This window comes from Schistocerca americana, chromosome 9 (genome assembly GCF_021461395.2).
Source record: "Schistocerca americana isolate TAMUIC-IGC-003095 chromosome 9, iqSchAmer2.1, whole genome shotgun sequence".
Lineage (NCBI taxonomy): Eukaryota > Metazoa > Arthropoda > Insecta > Orthoptera > Acrididae > Schistocerca > Schistocerca americana.
The window spans coordinates 193,129,166-193,147,815 of record NC_060127.1 but is presented as its reverse complement, the minus strand read 5'-3'; the positions used below and the strand labels follow the sequence as shown (position 1 = coordinate 193,147,815).

General features: G+C 40.2%; 1 protein-coding gene across 1 annotated transcript in view; it reads left to right on the top strand.

Moving 5' to 3' along the window:
• LOC124551373 (acid phosphatase type 7-like) overlaps window positions 1-14,661 on the top strand; it is a 196,936-nt gene extending 182,275 nt beyond the window's left edge. The window contains exon 10 of the mRNA XM_047126413.1: window positions 13,726-14,661. Within this exon, the coding sequence (XP_046982369.1) occupies window positions 13,726-13,797 (72 nt within the window). The 3' untranslated portion in view covers window positions 13,798-14,661. The remainder of the gene's footprint in view (window positions 1-13,725) is intronic.
• The last annotated feature ends 3,989 nt before the right edge of the window (window positions 14,662-18,650 follow it).

Here is an 18,650-nt window from a genome sequence, read left to right as displayed (position 1 = left end):
CATACGAGAATGTAACATTGTGTCAAAATGTCAACTCAATCGGTCAAGAACTTCCAGAGATTTGCTATGAAGAACAAACAAATAGAAAATGTAAATGTTCCTAATCACAAACCTCTGGAAGTTCTTGATTAGTTGATTGAAAGTGTTGGAATATGCCCATGGTTTTATATAATTCTCTTTTAATATGTTTGTGAAATGTGTTGTGAATATATTCTTTAGTTAAGAAGTAGTAAAACAAAATATGGTGCTGCTGTGGCAGTTTCTCAACATTTATGATGTCATATCTCACAGACTGTGTGATGTACAGTGATATAAATCTGCCAGAACATTTGTCAGTATATGTAGATACTGTGTGAAAAATGGAGCACTAATGAAACATCATTCAGTTAACAGTAATTTATTGGCAAAAGCTTTACAATCACTCTACTTCTTCTCAGTGGCCGTGCTGAGCCTGCACTGCTTGAAAGCTCGATGTGGCTGCTGAGGAACGCAGAAGACCCGACAACGACCCTAAGAACATCCCGAGTGTCGATCCGAGCATACGGCCAGGGAGGTGGTGATGCAGGCATCCATGGGCCGAGTTGGACAGCTTGCAGATTGGCAGATTGGTTCTTCATCCATGGTAGATCGGCCCAGCCCCCATCCTCAGTCTGGTTCTTCATCCATGGTAGATCGGCCCAGCCCCCATCCTCAGTCAGTCACAGTTGTGACTGGCAGGACTGCACCGTGCAGATCAGAAGTTCCCTCTGTGCCTGGATTGTAGCAGTGGACTCCAAGTTGGTGGCAGCTTGACACTTGTTGAATTCACCAGTGCATCATGCAACTTAATAGAGCTGGTCTTCTATCTGTATTTGTGATGCAGACTGAATGGCCTCACTCGTAGAATGACCTCAGGAGGGTGGAGGTTTTATAGCAGGTGGTGATATGATCCCCCACGTTGGTGACAGTGAGTACTCTTATTGTCTGAGCCTGTCAGTGCTCCCGGTTTCTCTTGCATTTAACTTCAGGATTTCAGAAATGTTCCTTTATGTGAAGTTTGCACCCTGAAAGACATTCTTCAGACATCTCCTGGTGAAGTTGCTGCATTCAGCGACGTTCTATCTGCTCCACACTGTTGTCAAACTGCTGAATCGGTCATTCTTGGCTTCCCTATTGCATAGTCGGATGAAATTGGCTCCCAGCTTGTTTGTACTTTGGGTCTCCCGAGTTGACATTTGGTTAAGACACTGTAGCTTAACTGGCAGATGCGCCCCATTTAGTGACTTCTAGGTCGTTTTTTTTACAAAATTTTATTCCTACACTGACTTACTGCTCTACTGTGCAACATTCCCCATCCTTTATAAAACTGGTCCCAAATTTACACACCTTCCTGTTAGTCTACATGTCTTATTAATCTATCCTTCATGCGATATCCCTTTATAAAAATTGAAGTCAATCTCACAAATCTTATGCCTCTTAAAACATAATTCTAGTTCATAATTGGGTCCTTATTCCTAGTTCCTAGTACCTAGACATATAACTCACTCTTAACTACTCTGTAGTATTTCCTGTCATATCGCCATGCTGAGAAATGTTCAACATGTGCACAGATAATTCCAGGTGTTTTATAGCTTTTTTCCTTATAGCAAATCTAAGTTACACAAATGGTGATCAGAACCATTATAATACTTGGAGCTGAAATGCTTATGTTTATCATGTGATTACGCTGTCGTCTCCCCCCCCCCCCCCCCCCCCCTCCAATACTTTTGGGTGTGTTGTAAAATCTGTTCAGAGGAAATCTGCCCCTTCTGTGATGCTGTTAGTTGGTCTACTGACAAAAGGGTGTCCGGGTTGAGTGTATTAGATTTTGGACTGGCAGTCTCTCTTTTTCTCTGGCAAAAACAATGAAGGATGTGTCAACTCGGCTACTGTTTTTCTCTGCCAATAAGTAAAATGTTGTTCTGGCTATATTGCCAACGGTTTCCATTTATTAAGATTCCACTATTTTTTAATTCCATTTTAGACATACTCCATGGCTTTCATTTTTTATAGTAATTCAGAATTATGATTACCGGAGTGTATAACAAATATATCCATGTCACACATATTCTTTGAGTTTTAACACTGTCACCAACTCTGTTGCTTTGGATTTCCCCAGGAACATTCGTACCTCGCATACATGTGTGTCAATCTGAACCACCCTGGTTGAACCGACTGTACTAATCTCCTGCTAGCAATCCCATTCTCATCGCTGGACATCAGCACTTATGTTTCTCTGTTCTCTAAAATTATCATTACTTGACTAGTGGACACTTGTACCCATTTTCCTGCTGTGCTCCGTTTCACAAGGTAAGGATGTATAATATTACAGTGATACTGGGCATTTAAGCCTACGACCAAAAAACGTATTGACACATGTAGTCGCACTCCATCCGCTTCAAATGCTAATGTGACAAAATACTGCTAAGCTGACCTAAGTTGGTTTTGCTGTATGCTTTGGCTCAGGTATAAAATCCTTTTGCACTTATTGGGGTCCTGATAAGAATTGCAGCGATGGCAATAGTGTACCGCTTAGCTATCCTTGTATTGCATGAAAAACAAATTCCTCCATTGTTCACGTCTCCAATGTTGCACCATTAATATTATCTGTCAAAATACATAACTGTCTGGCTGCAACTGTGTGCCCCTCTTTGACCTGTAGTTGGTTCTGCACCCTTATAAGATCCTCATTTATAATCTGCATAGTTCTTTTAGTGTACTGCATTGGACCCATTGCCAACTCCTGTACAATTTGTTCTGTCCACCTTACTACTCATAACGTCCGCTGCTTCTTGTATGTTGTTTAAATTCAGAGTATTTTCGTCATCTGCTGTTCCAAACACTGTCTTCAGAAGATTGACAATTGCATTTATCCATCCTGTCTTTCTTCAAATCAATGTCCTTGGCACCAGGTCAATTACATGATTCGACTGTTCCCTCAGTTTCTTATAAGATACTTGCTCTGTGCGGTATTCCTTCTCCATTCTACTAGAATTTCATTTTTCCCTTGCCTTTTTTTTTTTTTTTTTTTTTTTACAATTCTCCAAAGGTGTCTTCTAACTTGCATACATCATTCTCATTTTCCACACTTTAAACCATGTGTTCACCAATGACTGGCTAACCCAAAGGTTGTCTAGAGAACACAGCTCCAGATTCAGTAGGTTGGTTCTCTAATTTAGCTCTTAGTCCCCTCTATATGAGGTTTAAGAGCAGCAAAATTACCATTTCTTCTTGGCTGCCTGTGCTGCCTCCCTGCTTGAGAGGAAGGAATATCTCGTTATTCCCCCTCCTTTCCAAAAGTTTAAGTGCACAACAAAATACTACTGAATACTACTCAATATGGACTCATTAAACTATCTAATATAAACTGCAGCTTAACACCCCAAAACAAAACAATATAAATTGAAACAAAAAATTTGCACAGTTGACAAAAGGAAACCGAACACATGCTGTTAACACATACGGTATGCTATGTGAATTCTGAAGAGTTTTAACCATTGGCTTCTGTGCCTTCCTAGAGTTTTTATTCTGTATCATTTGTGGTTTTGGAATTGGCGGCAAGCATCTTCTGCTCCACTGAAGGGTCTGACTCGTCGTACATGAATAGTCGATGTTTTCGTCAGAAACTGTACCTTCACATTCATTGGTGATGTCATCTCCATCACTTGGTATGGGCCCTGATGTGTGAGGGTTGGTTACCAAAACCCACTGACCACCTTGATATTGTGGCAGTATCCCTGTCTTTTCTTGACAGTAAAGTGCTTTTGTTTTCACTTTGACCTTCTGCCTAACTCCTGTATCCATTTTTGAACCTATTCACTGACTCCTCATTAGCACGTAGTTCAGGCTTCAGAATCTGAAAGGAGATGGCGTCTTTCTATTGTATACAACCTCGTATGGTGAAAGACCTGTACTCCTTTTACATTTGAATTATTTGTTGGGACATCATATTGCAGTTATGCATCTCAACTGTCATATTGACTGTTCGCTAATGCGTCAACCTCTTTGAAATCTTGTATTGAACAGATTCAATATGACCGTGTGCTTGTGAATGGAAACAACTAGTGTGAAGTTTTTCAGATACTAAGCAGACAACACAACTGCTTCAGATGGTCTGACATAACATTTGTAGCCTGATCTGTTGTCATAGGATCAAGAATACCATATTTTAGTATCCAATTATCAACTATTGCATTTGTGAGTGCACTTGCTCACTGGTGTGCAATTGCGATCATTGCTGTGAACTGCGAAAAATTCTCTCTCATTAGACTACAATTTTTACCAGCTGTTGTCCTATTACAAGGTCCACAAATACCTAAACCGAGCATTTCAAAAGGTTTTATCATTTCTGGTGATCTTTGCAGTGGCATGTGTTGGCTCAAATCTGCTCTTTGCACACACGGTGCACAGTCTTTCACATACTAGTCATAATCTTGCTTTCTGTTTCTCCACCAAAACTTTTCTCTTAAGCATCTATCTGTCATTCTACATTCTCCATGACCCACCAACAAGTGATCATGAGTTTGTTGCAACACTTTGTTTCTAAATTACGCAAGAACTACTATGTGTGATGTGCACTTTCTGACACAGGAAAGTTTGCTGTACAAAAGTACAAACTGTGGCTTTGATGTAAAGGCACAAAAATCCATGCCTGCTGCTTGTGCTTTCTGCCCTTCTGACAAGCTTTTGCCTAGTGTTTGCAGAGGTCCCATTTTTCTGCTTAATATGACTGCACTTTCCCAGGTTTATGCACCATCTCATAATTAAACTTGCTTGATTTCAATAGCCATTTGAGGGAAACATGATCAATAACTACCTTAAATGTTTGTCCATACAAATAACAGCAAATGCAGGTAACACCATAAATACCCAGCAGTCGGCTACACGGGTAGCAGGGGCTATGTGGCATGGACTGGGCAGTTTTTTAGGTTAGATGGCCTCGGGCAAGTACAGAAAGGGAAACAGCCTCAAAGGGTGTGGCGCAAAGTCAGGACATGCAGGGACCAAGCAGCAATCGGTATTGTAATTGTAAACTGTCGAAGCTGCGTTGGTACTTCAAGCACTGATAGAAAGCACCAAAGCTGAAATCGTTATAGGTACGGAAAGCTGGCTGAAGCCAGAGGTAAATTCTGCCAAAATTTTTACAAAGGCACAGACGGTGTTTAGAAAGGATAGATTGCATGCAACCAGTGATGGCGTGTTTGTCGCTGTTAGTAGTGAAACAGAAGTGGATAGTTCCTGTGAATTACTATGGGTGGAGGTTATACTCAACAACAGAGTTAGGTTAATAATTGGCTCCTTTTACCGACCTCCCGACTCGGCAGCATTAGTGGCAGAACAACTGAGAGGAAATCTGGAATACATTTCACATAAATTTCCTCAGCATGTTATAGTCTTAGGTGGAGATTTCAATTTACCAGATGTAGACTGGAACACTCAGATGTTCAGGACGGGTGGTAGGGACAGAGCATCGAGTGACATTATAATGAGTGCACTATCTGAAAATTACCTCGAGCATTTAAACAGAGAACCGACTTGTGGAGATAACATCTTGGACCTACTGATAACAGACTCGAACATTTCGACTCTGTTAGTGCAGAACAGGGAATCAGTGATCATAAGGCCGTTGCAGCATCCCTGAATATGGAAGTAAATAGAAATACAAAAAAAGGGAGGAAGGTTTATCTGTTTAGCAAGACTAATAGGAGGCAGATTTCAGACTATCTAACAGATCAAAACGAAAATTTCTGTTTCGACACTGATAATGTTGAGTGTTTATGGAAAAAGTTCGAGGCAATCGTAAAATATGTTTTGGACAGGTACGTGGCGAGTAAAACTGTGAGGGATGGAAAAACCCACCGTGGTTGAACACCAAAGTAAGCAAACTACTGCGAAAACAAAGAGAGCTTCACTGCCAATTTAAATGCAGCCAAAACCTCTCAGATAAACAGAAGCTAAACGATGTCAAAGTTAGTGTAAGGAGGGCTATGCATGAAGCGTTCAGTGAATTCAAAAGTAAAATTCTATGTACTGACTTGACAGAAAATCCTAGGAAGTTCTGGTCTTACGTTAAATCTAGAGGAACAGAAGGTTCCAAATAATTGGAAAAGAGCACAGGTAGTCCCAGTTTTCAAGAAGGGTCGTCGAGCAGATGCACAAAACTCTAGGCCTATATCTCTGACATTGATCTGTTGTAGAATTTTAGAACATGTTTTTTGCTCGCGTATCATGTCATTTCTGGCAACCCAGAATCTACTCTTGCTTTATATGTTCATAAGACCCAGAAAATATTAGATACAGGCTCCCAGGTAGATGCCATTTTCCTTGACTTCGATACAGTTCAAAATTGTCGCCTGTGAAACAGCCTACAGAATATCAGACCAGCTGTGTGGCTGGATTGATGAAGAGTTTTTACCAAACAGAACACAGCATGTTGCTCTCAATGGAGAGACGTCTACAGACGTTAAAGTAACTTCTGGCATACCACAGGGTAGTGTTATGGGACAATTGCTTTTCAAAATATATGTAAATGACCTAGTAGATAGTGTCAGAAGTTCCATGCGGCTTTTCGCTAATAATGCTGTAGTATACAGATAAGTTGCAGCATTAAAAAATTGCAGCGAATTGCCGGAAGATCTGCAGCGGATAGGCACTAGGTGCAGGGAGTGGCAACTGACCCTTAACATAGACAAATGTAATATATTGCGAATACATAGAAAGAAGGATCCTTTATTGTATGATTATACGATAGCGGAACAAACACTGGTAGCAGTTACTTCTGTAAAATATCTGGGAGTATGCGTATGGAACGATTTGAAGTGGAATGATCAGATAAAATTGTTGGTAAGGCATGTGCCAGTTTGAGATTCATTGGGAGAGTCCTTAGAAAATGTAGTCCATCAACAAAGGAGGTGGCTTACAAAACACTTATTCGGCCTATACTTGAGTATTGCTCATCAGTGTAGGATTCGTACCAGGTCGGGTTGACAGAGGAGATAGAGAAGATCCAAACAAGAGCGGCGCGTTTCCTTACAGGGTTATTTGGTAAGCGTGATAGCGTTACGGAGATGTATAGCAAACGCAAGTGGCAGACTCTTCAAGAGAGGCGCTCTGCATCGCTGTGTAGCTTGCTGTCCAGGTTTGGAGAGGGTGCATTTTTGGATGAGGTATCGAATATATTGCTTCCCCCTACTTATACCTCCCGAGGAGATCACGAATGTAAAATTAGAGAGATTTGAGCATGCACGGAGGCTTTCTGGCAGTTGTTCTGCCCGTGAACCATACGTGTGTGGAACAGGAAAGGGAGGTAATGACAGTGGCATGTAAAGTGCCCTCCGCCACACACCGTTGGGTGGCTTGCGGAGTATATATGTAGATGTAAATAACAGCTATAATTTCTTTTTCTGTTGTTAAATAATTGCGTCGTGGAGTAATGCAGCTACCTGCTTTTTCAAAATGTTAATGGCTTCACTCAGTTACTAAATGCATTTGTGGTCTTGTGTAACCTCCATTTTGAACTACACTTCAGAAGAAGTGGGATCTCTTTAAACGGACAATATAAATACGCAAAAACAACTGAACTATGGTTTTCTCTGTATTATAGCCCAGCAAACTGTCAAGATTCGTGGCCAAATCACCTGTAACTTTTACACATTACTGGTATGGCTCAGTACACAGTAACTCGTGCCCTGACAAATTACAAAACTGGTGCCTAGTCGGGCCTAAATATTCTTCCCTGTAGTTACGTCTGAGTTGTGATAGGTCTACAGATGCTTGAGGCCTGTGCTACGTCACTTTAAAGTTACTAAGCAGATCCTTCTGGCCCAGTGCTGCCCCAGAACAAAAGAAAAAGAATCTTTTCTGTCATCTTACTTTCTCTTTTTGTTTGTGCAAGTAGTTTCACTCTGTATTCACCTTCCCTTTTTACCATCTTTTTACCGTAATCTACCGTACAATCGAATCTGTGAGTCCGTACCTCCCGAAAGTGGGAGGTGACATTCCAGCGCCCGGCAAGCAAGTTGCCGACTACGTGCCCTGGCATGCATTCCCTGCAGTCCGCGGCACGGCCCGTACGAGGGTGCGGCAGCCCGGACTCTCCACAGCCTAGCGGGACTGTGGACGTCTGTCGGAACGTCAACACTCTCAAATAAGTGAAGCTGCACTCGGGCTAGATTCCGTACCGTAGCCCAGTAATTTGTTGTCACAGAGGCAAAAGACCCAACGGCAACGCCGACTGGCAGAGTGGCAGTCCCAGAACGTTGCCGGTAATGCGGTACTCGTACCAACCCAGTAGTGGCACGCGCGTGGCCTCCGCCCGAGTCGAACGGCTCGCAGACCGGCAGATCGACTGTCCGTCCGCGGAAGATCGGCTCGGAACCCACCCTCAGTCGGTCACTGTTACGACCGGCAGGCCTGTGGCTCGCACATCAGAAGTACCCTCTGCAGCCTGACAGCTGTGGACTTGTAGCAGTAGATTACAAGTTGGCAGCAGCGTGTATGCAATTTTTAAATTCACCAGAGTATCCTGCAACTTAACACAGCTGGTCTTCCATTAATAGCTATGATGCATACGGAACTGCCTGATTTCAGAACGACAGAGGTTTTACAGAAGGTGATGACATGATTCTCTGCTCTCTCTCTCTCTCTCTCTCTCTCTCTCTCTGTGTCTGTCTCTGGTGACCAAGTTTGATCTTCGCCAGAGTAGATCTGTTATAATGATCAGAATATCCATTTTTTCTGAATACCGTCGTCTGATAGTTAATCTCTGAGGCGAGATGATCCTTGTCCAAAATAGTCCTTGCTCTGTGTACCAAGGTATTCGCCATAGCTCTCTTCTGAGCTGGGTTGAAAATTATGTTCATTTAGATATAAATCTGTATGTGTCTGTTTTCTGTACACAGAATGTCGGACACATCAATCTGATTTTCACTCCACCAGCACATCTGAGAAGGGTAACTTCCCGTCCTCATCCACCTCCACTGTAAATCTTGTGTTCCGGTGTATACCATTCAAATCGTCAAAAAACTGCTGCAGTGCCTCATTGCCATGTGGCCAGATTAAAAATGTATCGTCAACATACCTGAAGAAGCAGGACGGACGTAAGGGAACACTGTTCGACGTTCGTTCTTCGAAATCCTCCACGGAAAAGTAAGCTGTACCCAGTGACAGTGGCGAACCCGTGGCTGTTCTGTCAGTCACAGTGGCGAACCCGTGGCTGTTCTGTCAGTCATTTAATAATATTTTCCACCATTCAAAAAATAGGTGGTCGTCAAAGTGTGTCGAAATAACTTAAGTATTTCAGGAGGAAAAATGAGCAACCAACAGTTTTAATGTATCTTCCACCGGTACCTTTGTAAACAGAGAGACCACATCTAGGCTGATCGTGATGTCATTTGGACTTATCCTCATCTGCTTTATGACGTCAACAAATACTTTTGAGTTATTAATATGATGGTTACAGTGGCTGACTATAGGTGCTAATAATTTGGTTAAGTATTTTGCCAACCGATATGTAGGAGACCCAATAGCACAAACAATAGGTCGCAAAGGGACCTCGTCCTTCTGGACCTTGGGTAGACCGTATAACCTGGGTGGCCTCGGTGCCCTTGGTCATAGATTCTTGACTAGTTCTTCTGGCAGGACAGAGTTTTTCAGTAGCTCCCCCATCTTTCTGCCAAGGGCTGTTGTGGGACCCCGTTTAAGAATCCGGTACATGGTATCTTCCAATAATAGGGCCACTTTCTTATGATAATCGGTAGGATTGAGGATAACTGTGGCATTCCTTTTGTCGGCTGGTAGCACAACTAACTCTCTTCATCCTTCCACAAAGATTTCAATGCCAGTTTCTCCACTCTGCTTACATTGGACTTAAGAGGCTTGCTTGTTGCTAAAATCCGACTAGTGGCAAGCCTTACCTCATCTGCTGCCTCTTCAGGCAGGTGCCGAACAGCTTGTTTTACTCCACTGATAATCTTGGCCACTGGTAGCTTTTGTGGAGCTGGAGAAAAGTTCAGTCCCTTACTGAGAACCGAGATAGAGCGTCATCAGTTTCTTTGTTGGAGAAGTTGATAACAGAGTGATGTGCGTCCCTGGACCCAGAAATTCCTTCTCCACGGTTAAGGGGCACAAATTTATCAGCCTTTTTTTTATTTATTTATTTATTTATTTATTTATTTTGCTGTAGTCTTGCTTAAATTAGCTTGCTGATGCGCAGCCAGGATCATGTCTACCCATTCCCAGTCCCAATGTGACAAAACTGCAGACAGAAACAGATGGCAACTGTATAAGGAGTGAGCAATGGCATCCAGTTCATACCTTGTATGATGTATCCTCTCCATGATGATCGCATGACTTGTCTTCTGCAAAATTCGATTCACTGCAGCAGTTCAGATGTGATGTTTTAACATCTGCGAAATTTGGTACAACTTCCTTGTCACGACAACATCCTCCCCGTAGAGGAAACTAATATGACTACGAACTCTTTCGTGACAGTGTTCTTGGTTTACTTGCCACGTCAAATTTGGATAAATTCCCAAGCTTTCGATGACTACCTCCGTCATCTTCGTCAGGGGTAAAACTGATTGTCGTGGACTGGGGAGGCTTCTGCTTTTATGAGCAGCAGACGGCTTCTCATTGGCTGGATTACATCGTGGTGAAAACGGTGGTGGCCTCTATGTCCATAGATTTTGTTTGCATGCTTTATCCAGCGTTGCTTGCAGCGCCATCCATCGCGACAGGTGGAGAACTGTGAGGAATGCAAGAAGTCTCCCTCTGCGCACTTCCATGCATTACTGAGTGCATATCCAGAGTCTCTGTTGAAATTATTTTCACATAGTCTAATTTCAGTTGCTTCCCTGATGACAGTCTCAATAGTTTGAAGTGTGAGCTAGTATTCGTGTTTCGTCGAATAAAATCTTATGTTTATTTAGCAAACTGTGCTCAGCCACCGCTGATTTCTCTAGATACCTGTGTTTCAGGTGACGCTGATGTTCCACATAGCGATCGGCAACAGTTCTTATAGACTAGCCCACATAATTTTAGCCACACTAGCAAGGAACGCTGTAAATTCCCAGTACTCTCAGGCCAAGATTATCTTTCACGGGTCGCCACTAGTCGGATTTTAGCAACAGCCAAGCCTCCTAAGTCCAGTGTAAGCAGAGTGGAGAAACTGGCATTGAAATCTTTGGGGAAGGATGAAAAGTTAGTTGTGCTACTAACCGACAAATGGAATGCCACAGATATTCTCAATGCTACCGATTATCAGATCATCATAAGAAAATGGCCCTATTATTGGAAGATACCATGTACCGGATTCTTAAATGGGATTCCACAGCACTTAGCACGAAGACAGGGGAGCTACTGAAGAACTAGTCAAGAATCTACGACCAAGAGCACCAATGCCACCCAGGTTATACTGTCTACTCAAGGTCGAGAAGGATGGGGTCCCGTTGAGACCTATTGTTAGTGCTATTGCGTCTCCTACATATCAGTTGGCAAAATACTTGAACAAATTATTAGCATCTATAGTCGGCCACTCTAGCCATCATATTAATAACTCCAAAATGTTTGTTGACATCATAAAGCAGATGAGGATGGGTCCGAGTGACATCATGATCAGCCTAGATGTGGTCTCTTTCTTTGTTTACAAAGGCACCGTGGGAAGATACGTTAAAACTGTTGGCTGCTCATTTTTCTCCTGAAATACTGAAGTTATTTCGACACACTTTGATGACCACCTATTTTTTGTATGGCGGAAAATATTATGAAATGACTGACAGAACCGCCATGGGCTCGCACTGTCACCAGCAATAGCTAACATTTTCGTGGAGGATTTCGAAGAACGAGCGTTTAATAGTGTTCCCTTATGTCCATCCTGCTTCTTCAGGTATGTTGACGATACATTTTTAACCTGGCCACATAGCAATGAGGCACTGCAACAGTTTGTTCATCATTTTAATGGTATACACCAGAACATAAGATTTACAGTGGAGGTGGAGAAGGATGGGAAGTTACCCTTCTTAGATGTGCTGATGGAGCGAAAATCAGATGGATGTCTTGAACATTCTGTGTACAGAAAACAGACGCATACAGATTTATATCTAAACGCACATAGTTTTCACCACCCAGTCTCAGAAGAGAGCTATGCTGAATACCTTGGTACACAGAGCAAGGACTATTTTGGACAAGGATCATCTCACCTCAGAGATTAACCACCTGACGACGGTATTCAGAAAAAATGGATATTCTGATCGTGATATCAGATCTACTCTGGTGAAGAAACCTACAAAGGACTCTGTTCGAACAGATCAAGAGGACCAACACATCGCGCGGCTACCATTCTGCAGTGCAATGACCAGCAAGATAGGTAGAGTCCTGAGCCGGCAGGGAATCAGTCCAGTCTTCCGGGCACCCAGGGAGAGTAAGGTAATGTTACTACCCGTGAAAGATAATCTTGACCTGAGAGTACTGGGAATTTACAGCATTCCTTGTGAGTGTGGCAAAAATTATGTGGGCCAGTCTATAAGAACTGTTGCCGATCGCTGTGTGGATTATCAACGTCACCTGAAATGCAGGTATCTCGAGAAATCGGCTGTGGCTGGGCACTGTTTGTTAAATAAACATAAGATTTTATTCGATGAAACAAGAATACTTGCTCACACTTCAAACTATTGGGACTCTGTCATCAGGGAACCAGTTGAAATTAGACTGTGAAAATAATTTCAACAGACTCTGGATATGCACTCAGCAATGCATGGAAGCATGCAGTTGATACAGAAAGAGCGCAGAGGGAGACTTCTTACATTCCTCGCAGTTCTCTGCCTATTGCGATGGAGGGCGCTGCAAGCAATGCTGGATAAAGCGCGCAGTCAAAATCTACGCACATACAGGCCACCACCTCCGTACGCGCCGTTTTCACTGTAACATCATCCTGCGAATGAGAAGCCGTCCACTGCTTATACAAGCGGGAACCTCACCGGTCCACGACAATCAGTTTTACCCCTAACGAAGATGACAGAGGTAGTCATTGAAAGCTCGTGATTTTATCCAAATTTGATGCGGCAGGTAAACAGAGAACTTTTTATGCAAGGACTCAGTCGCAAAAGACTTCGTAGTCGAGTGTGCTCTCATATTCTGAGCCTGTCAGCACTCGCATCTGCTCTACTGTTTAACTTTAGGGTTTCACAATGTTTCGTTATGCGAAGTTTATAACCTGAAAGGCTATATTGTGACACCTCTAGATGAAGTTAATACATTTAGGTTCGTTGCAGGAGATTATTCTGTCTGCTCTGTACTGTTCTCAAAGTGCTGAAACAGTTCTTGGCTTCTCTCACAGTTTCATGAAACAAGCTTCCAGCTTCCTTCTACTTCAGGCTCCAGTGTTGACGCTCATTTATGACACCGTCATATCCAACAGATGTTCCCCACTTAGTGAAGTCTCGGGCAGTTTCTAACAACAAAAAAAAAGAAAATTCTGTACTTGCTTACTATTCTACTGTGCAACAATAATGAAAGGCGTTTGTCAAAAGGAAGCCTTTTCCATTTTATCACTCAAATTTTTTATCTCTACTAGGAAACTATTGAAAACGAAACCTGCAGAAAACCTGTTGAGTAGTTAAAGAGTCATTTTTTGTCATTAACAACTTGTAGCACTATCTTATGTTCAGTCATATTGCTTCAAGGTGTGACATTTCTTTCCTTTTTTCACAGGGTGGTCAAGTTATTGACAGTTTTTGGATTATGAAAGATGAGCACAGGGCTTACGAGTACAGCGTCATTTGAAGATAATTGAGAAAATTATTTCATTGGTGGCAATTTTATGTTAAAATGTAACATCTTTATGTGTGTATTTAATTATTAAATGTATGTCAAATTCCTATGAGAAAGGTGCAGTCATATATATGTTATTGTGATGGCAGTTTAATTGCTGTGAATACATGTTCTTTCTGTGGAAGTTATGTGATATCAGTACAAGTCTGTTTTATTCAATCACAGGAGATACGATTATGTAAATTTAAGGTTTGCGTGTGTACTGTAGGTTTGTGGAGACAGGATATGCTATCAAGTAATTAAATTAGTAATGTCAATTGCTGCACCATTTCTTTCCAGTTACTGTTATTAAAAATTAATGTTACTGTCTGAAGTAGAAAATTGATGTTTCTAGTTCCAACTTACATATTGGTGTTTTCCCATCTATGTACTGTGTGTGAAATTCTATACCTATCACCATCATTTTGCTCAGGCATATAGATATTATTATTATTGAAAACCATAACTCATAATAGCCTGAATATTTAGTACCTGCATATCAAGCTCAGTTAGAGAAAATTATCCAGATACAAATTGTTTAACTTCTCTGTTTAGAAATGACAGTGATTATTAAAATACCAGCAGCATTGATTATTGTTAATTATTTGTGTAAAGGTCTGTGATGTTATTACATGTGATACTGAAATGGAAGTGTGATATTTTGTTATATAATAGATATTGTCATTTATTTTTGTAATTAAGTTTACTATTTTAACTACAAATTGCCTTATAAACATATTCATGTTAATTTATCGACACCACTCTAGTTCCCCTTCATTGTTAATTTGTACTCTTGTAATAGACTTTAATCTATAAAATTAAATGTATTTCAGTGTTTGAAGTATTTCATTTTTGTTTACCCCTTGTGTAATTAAAAATCAGTAGCCCAATTTACATAAATTGCATGCCTGTGAATAAGAAGGGGAAGTGTTGCACAAGCAACAGTTCCTAATACAGCATGACTGTGATGATCTGTTATGTTTGGTGCTCTGTTAATGCTGGATTATCAAATATATCAGATTATCAAGGTCATTTTTAAAAACCTGGTTTAAAAAAGGGGCATAAGTAAAACCTGCAGTTTTAACATACAAATACAAGTAACTGTTATACATTTAAGACAAAAGGAGACTGTAGCGTTGCTCTTGGGGGGGCGAAAAGACAAAGAATTGTTTTAATTTTATTTTATTTATTTTATTTTTTTTTTTTTTTTTAATTTCGAAAAAGTGAATATTTTGGTGGGCCACTTGGCAACAGAATCGAGGATTGATTACACTAGTATAATAACATACGTTGAGCATTAAATACCTGGTTGGATTATGTTGAACAAGAGAAGCAGATTGATTTATTTGAGATCGTTCGGAAGAACCATTATCGTTTCTGTGCATTTTTATAGTCGCGATGCAGACTATAAAAAACAAAACAAGACAAGACTAAGGGACCAGAAGATTTATAGACTTTAAAAGAAATGCAGCACTACGCAACTTAAAAAAAAATCTGATTCAGAAATAATAGGAAAACGATAATGTGCCTTCTGCCTCATGCTGTGTTCGGCCCATCAGCGTGATCGTAATTTCTGGTGATGAACTAACACAAAATGATCATCATTCAAGTAAATGAGGAGATGGAAATCATCAAGGTTAATTTACTAAAATGAGCACACTTATCTTTAACACACAATTCTTAATGCTATGTACCTTTTCATATTAAATTACAATATATGATCATTGTGGTTATATATTATTTACATAACAGTCAAAATATCCTCTTCATGCTGTCTGTTTGTAATCAGTTACAAGAAACTACATGTTTTCTGATTGGAAAAATAACAATTAGCATATTTATTGAATATTTTCACATAAATTATAAAATACCAATGTGGAACGCAGCAAGTCTGCATCCGAATTTAATGGAATGCAAACAGTAAAAGGTGAGACGCCCAATGCCTCATTTGTCTTGAAGCAACAGAATTCTTTTTTTATATCATTAATCGATACTTGTACATAGAGATTTACAGGCACCTCACAAGAATGGCAAAGATAAAGGATAATAGATCTGTCGCTGCTATGCGATGGTTCATTTCTTTTACTTTACAATTGTTCGATAACTTTAGGCCATCAGGCGTTTACTATTGTGCTTATATTAATGGATGTGAGGCAAAAATTACTAATATTAAACTGCCTCCCATGAGTAGGGAAGGAATACTGAGGGTATTACTTTCATCCTCATGCGCATTGGAATATTTGTAATTTTCGGGTGTAACATACAGGTTATTAAAAGTTTTCATTTTACATTCATTCCATAATAAAAAAATTAACGTTAAAATTTGTAATTACTGACAAGAGATCATTGTGAATCTGTTCTGTGTTTCTATCAGTCTTTGTATGGATTCAGTCTTTCTTGATTCTTAAAATTAAGGTTACAAGTACACATATTTACAAAATTTATAAGAGTCACACTTCATTTTTCATTGTTGCAGAAGTAATTTGACTATAACAACTGGTACACAACTTCCTGTTTTTACTGTATTCATTATATTGTCATTGTCTTGTCAGTTGATTGCTTTGTCTGTTATCGCACTTAATTACACACTTATTTTCATCGCGCGCGCACACACACTATTTATGATAGACTCGGATTGTGGAGCGGCCACTGGTGATGGCTTCGACAAGGAAGTCCGTATCTTTCACTTTCAGGGCTCGAGAGTGGCTCTCCAAATTATTTCACATATGAAACAGATAAAATATCTTATATTTGAATAGCTTACAAAACTAATTTTATATACATGTGGGATGGGATATAGGAAGGATCGGATCCTTTGACATTTTTTCGTGTGCTTATTTTCATTCGAATCGTGACCTATCGTTAAAGTTTACTTTTCAACAGCGTTCTGAGGTGACCTTGTGACTTATCTCTGTGTACAATCAGTCATTATACCAATTTCGATAACTTCTCTATCTTAGAGTCTCTCTGAAGGTTTGATACATACAAAAATGTTTTCAGTACTGAGTGTCAATGTTTTTGCTACAGGATGTAGCGCACAGCAACTGCTGCTGGCGGTTGAACGTCTGCATTATTTCGTCACATGATGGCCCTCCTCCTCCTCCAGTGTTGCGAGTAGTCTTGAAGTTCAGTCTGCGCACGCATGTGATCATAGCTTACTTGCAGAGCGTTGATTTTGCGTTTGAGGTGTCGTGCGTCACTTTTGTTCGTTGGATCGTAGCTTTGTGCTTTTTAGATTGCCGAAGGGAGCTTCTGCCACTGAAACTGCCTCACATCACTTCCTGTCCGCTATCCAGTTACAGATTCACAGGTAAGTGGTAGCTACTGCTGCAACTGCATGTGTGGAATGACGCTGATTATGACACACCGCACACATCAATGAATTTTTCACACATATGGTGCAGTAGAATACTGCCACTGAAGATTGTCGAACTTTACAACTTCACTTTCACTGTGGTGAGCATCTGCGTGAACATTGTATTCGATGACATTCTCACTTTATAACATCACACTGTGTTTACAAGTTGATTTCCATACTAATATTTACAAGAGTTCATTTAAATCGAGAAATAATCTAATTCACCACTTTGTATCAGAACAATTGTTTCTTAAAAGTCCTTTTTCTTTGACTAAATTCATTCCAATCTCCTTTACAAATTAATTTCATTCATAGTAATCTTTATCACACTTGCTTATTCATTTTGTAGGCTCAATACATTTTTTAATACTCATCTTATTTAGTGACTTGTGAGTGGTGCTTCATTTATGTCAAAGTTTCTCTTGTATGTGCTTGTATTTAAAGAAGATTCGAGAACAGATTTGAAAATAGCAAATCTGCCTCTGAATTTTGTGTAGAAATGCAAACAGTCAAAAAGGAATAGTGGGCAAAGTGGGCCTCCTCGCGGATCATCGACAGAATTTAAATTACTCCTCAATGAGGTCTAAAAGTTTAGTTTACGTTGCGCAATATAAAAGCAATTTGTGTGTTGCAAGCCTACTCATTTTTATACCTAGTGTCTCACTTCCCAAGCACACGTGCATCTTTACAAGTTGATCCTGGGGAGTGGATAGGATCAAAGATCTTAAAGGATTTGCAGTTAGGAAAGGGATTCAATTTTCACATAATCACAGAGAAAACAATAAATACTGCAGTGCGCACTTACAATAAAATTTATCACTTCAAGCATGTATATCTAATATGTATCTTGCTGCAGCTTGCTTACTGCTCTTTCTTCATTTCTTAGACTGTGGCAATCTGTGAAGCTTGGGTGAGATTCGTATTCTGTTTGCTGCTAGCTTGTGAGTTTGCAGTATCGCTAATGCTCTATAGTACCGTGAAGTTACCATAATAAACCATGCTACTCGTATGTTCTTTTACTTAGCTTGTTTATAGTCTGGACTCATCTTAATTTACATTATATAATTAACTTCCTTTTTATTCCATCACACTTTTACTTAACGTTAACATCAGTTCTTTTTAGAACAATTGTGCTGCATTTTCAATGTTCATACTTAATCATAGGTATCTGTTTACTTCAAAGAGATGTTATTTTATCACTGGCACAGGACTGTGCTGGAACTTACAAGTTAAATCTACCAACTGCTTTGCGCTAACAGGTGGTGCCTTATTTACTTCACATTTGAAATTAGGGAATAACCCCATGGAATCGAATCTTTTCACACTACTTTCCTCCTTTGTCTGGACATTAAGCATTTTCTTTCAAAACAGGTCATTAATTTGTCCTTGATTAAATTTCGCTTACTAATACTAAGAGCATATAATCACCATTTTTATATTTACCATTTAGCGACAGAAGCGCCTCATT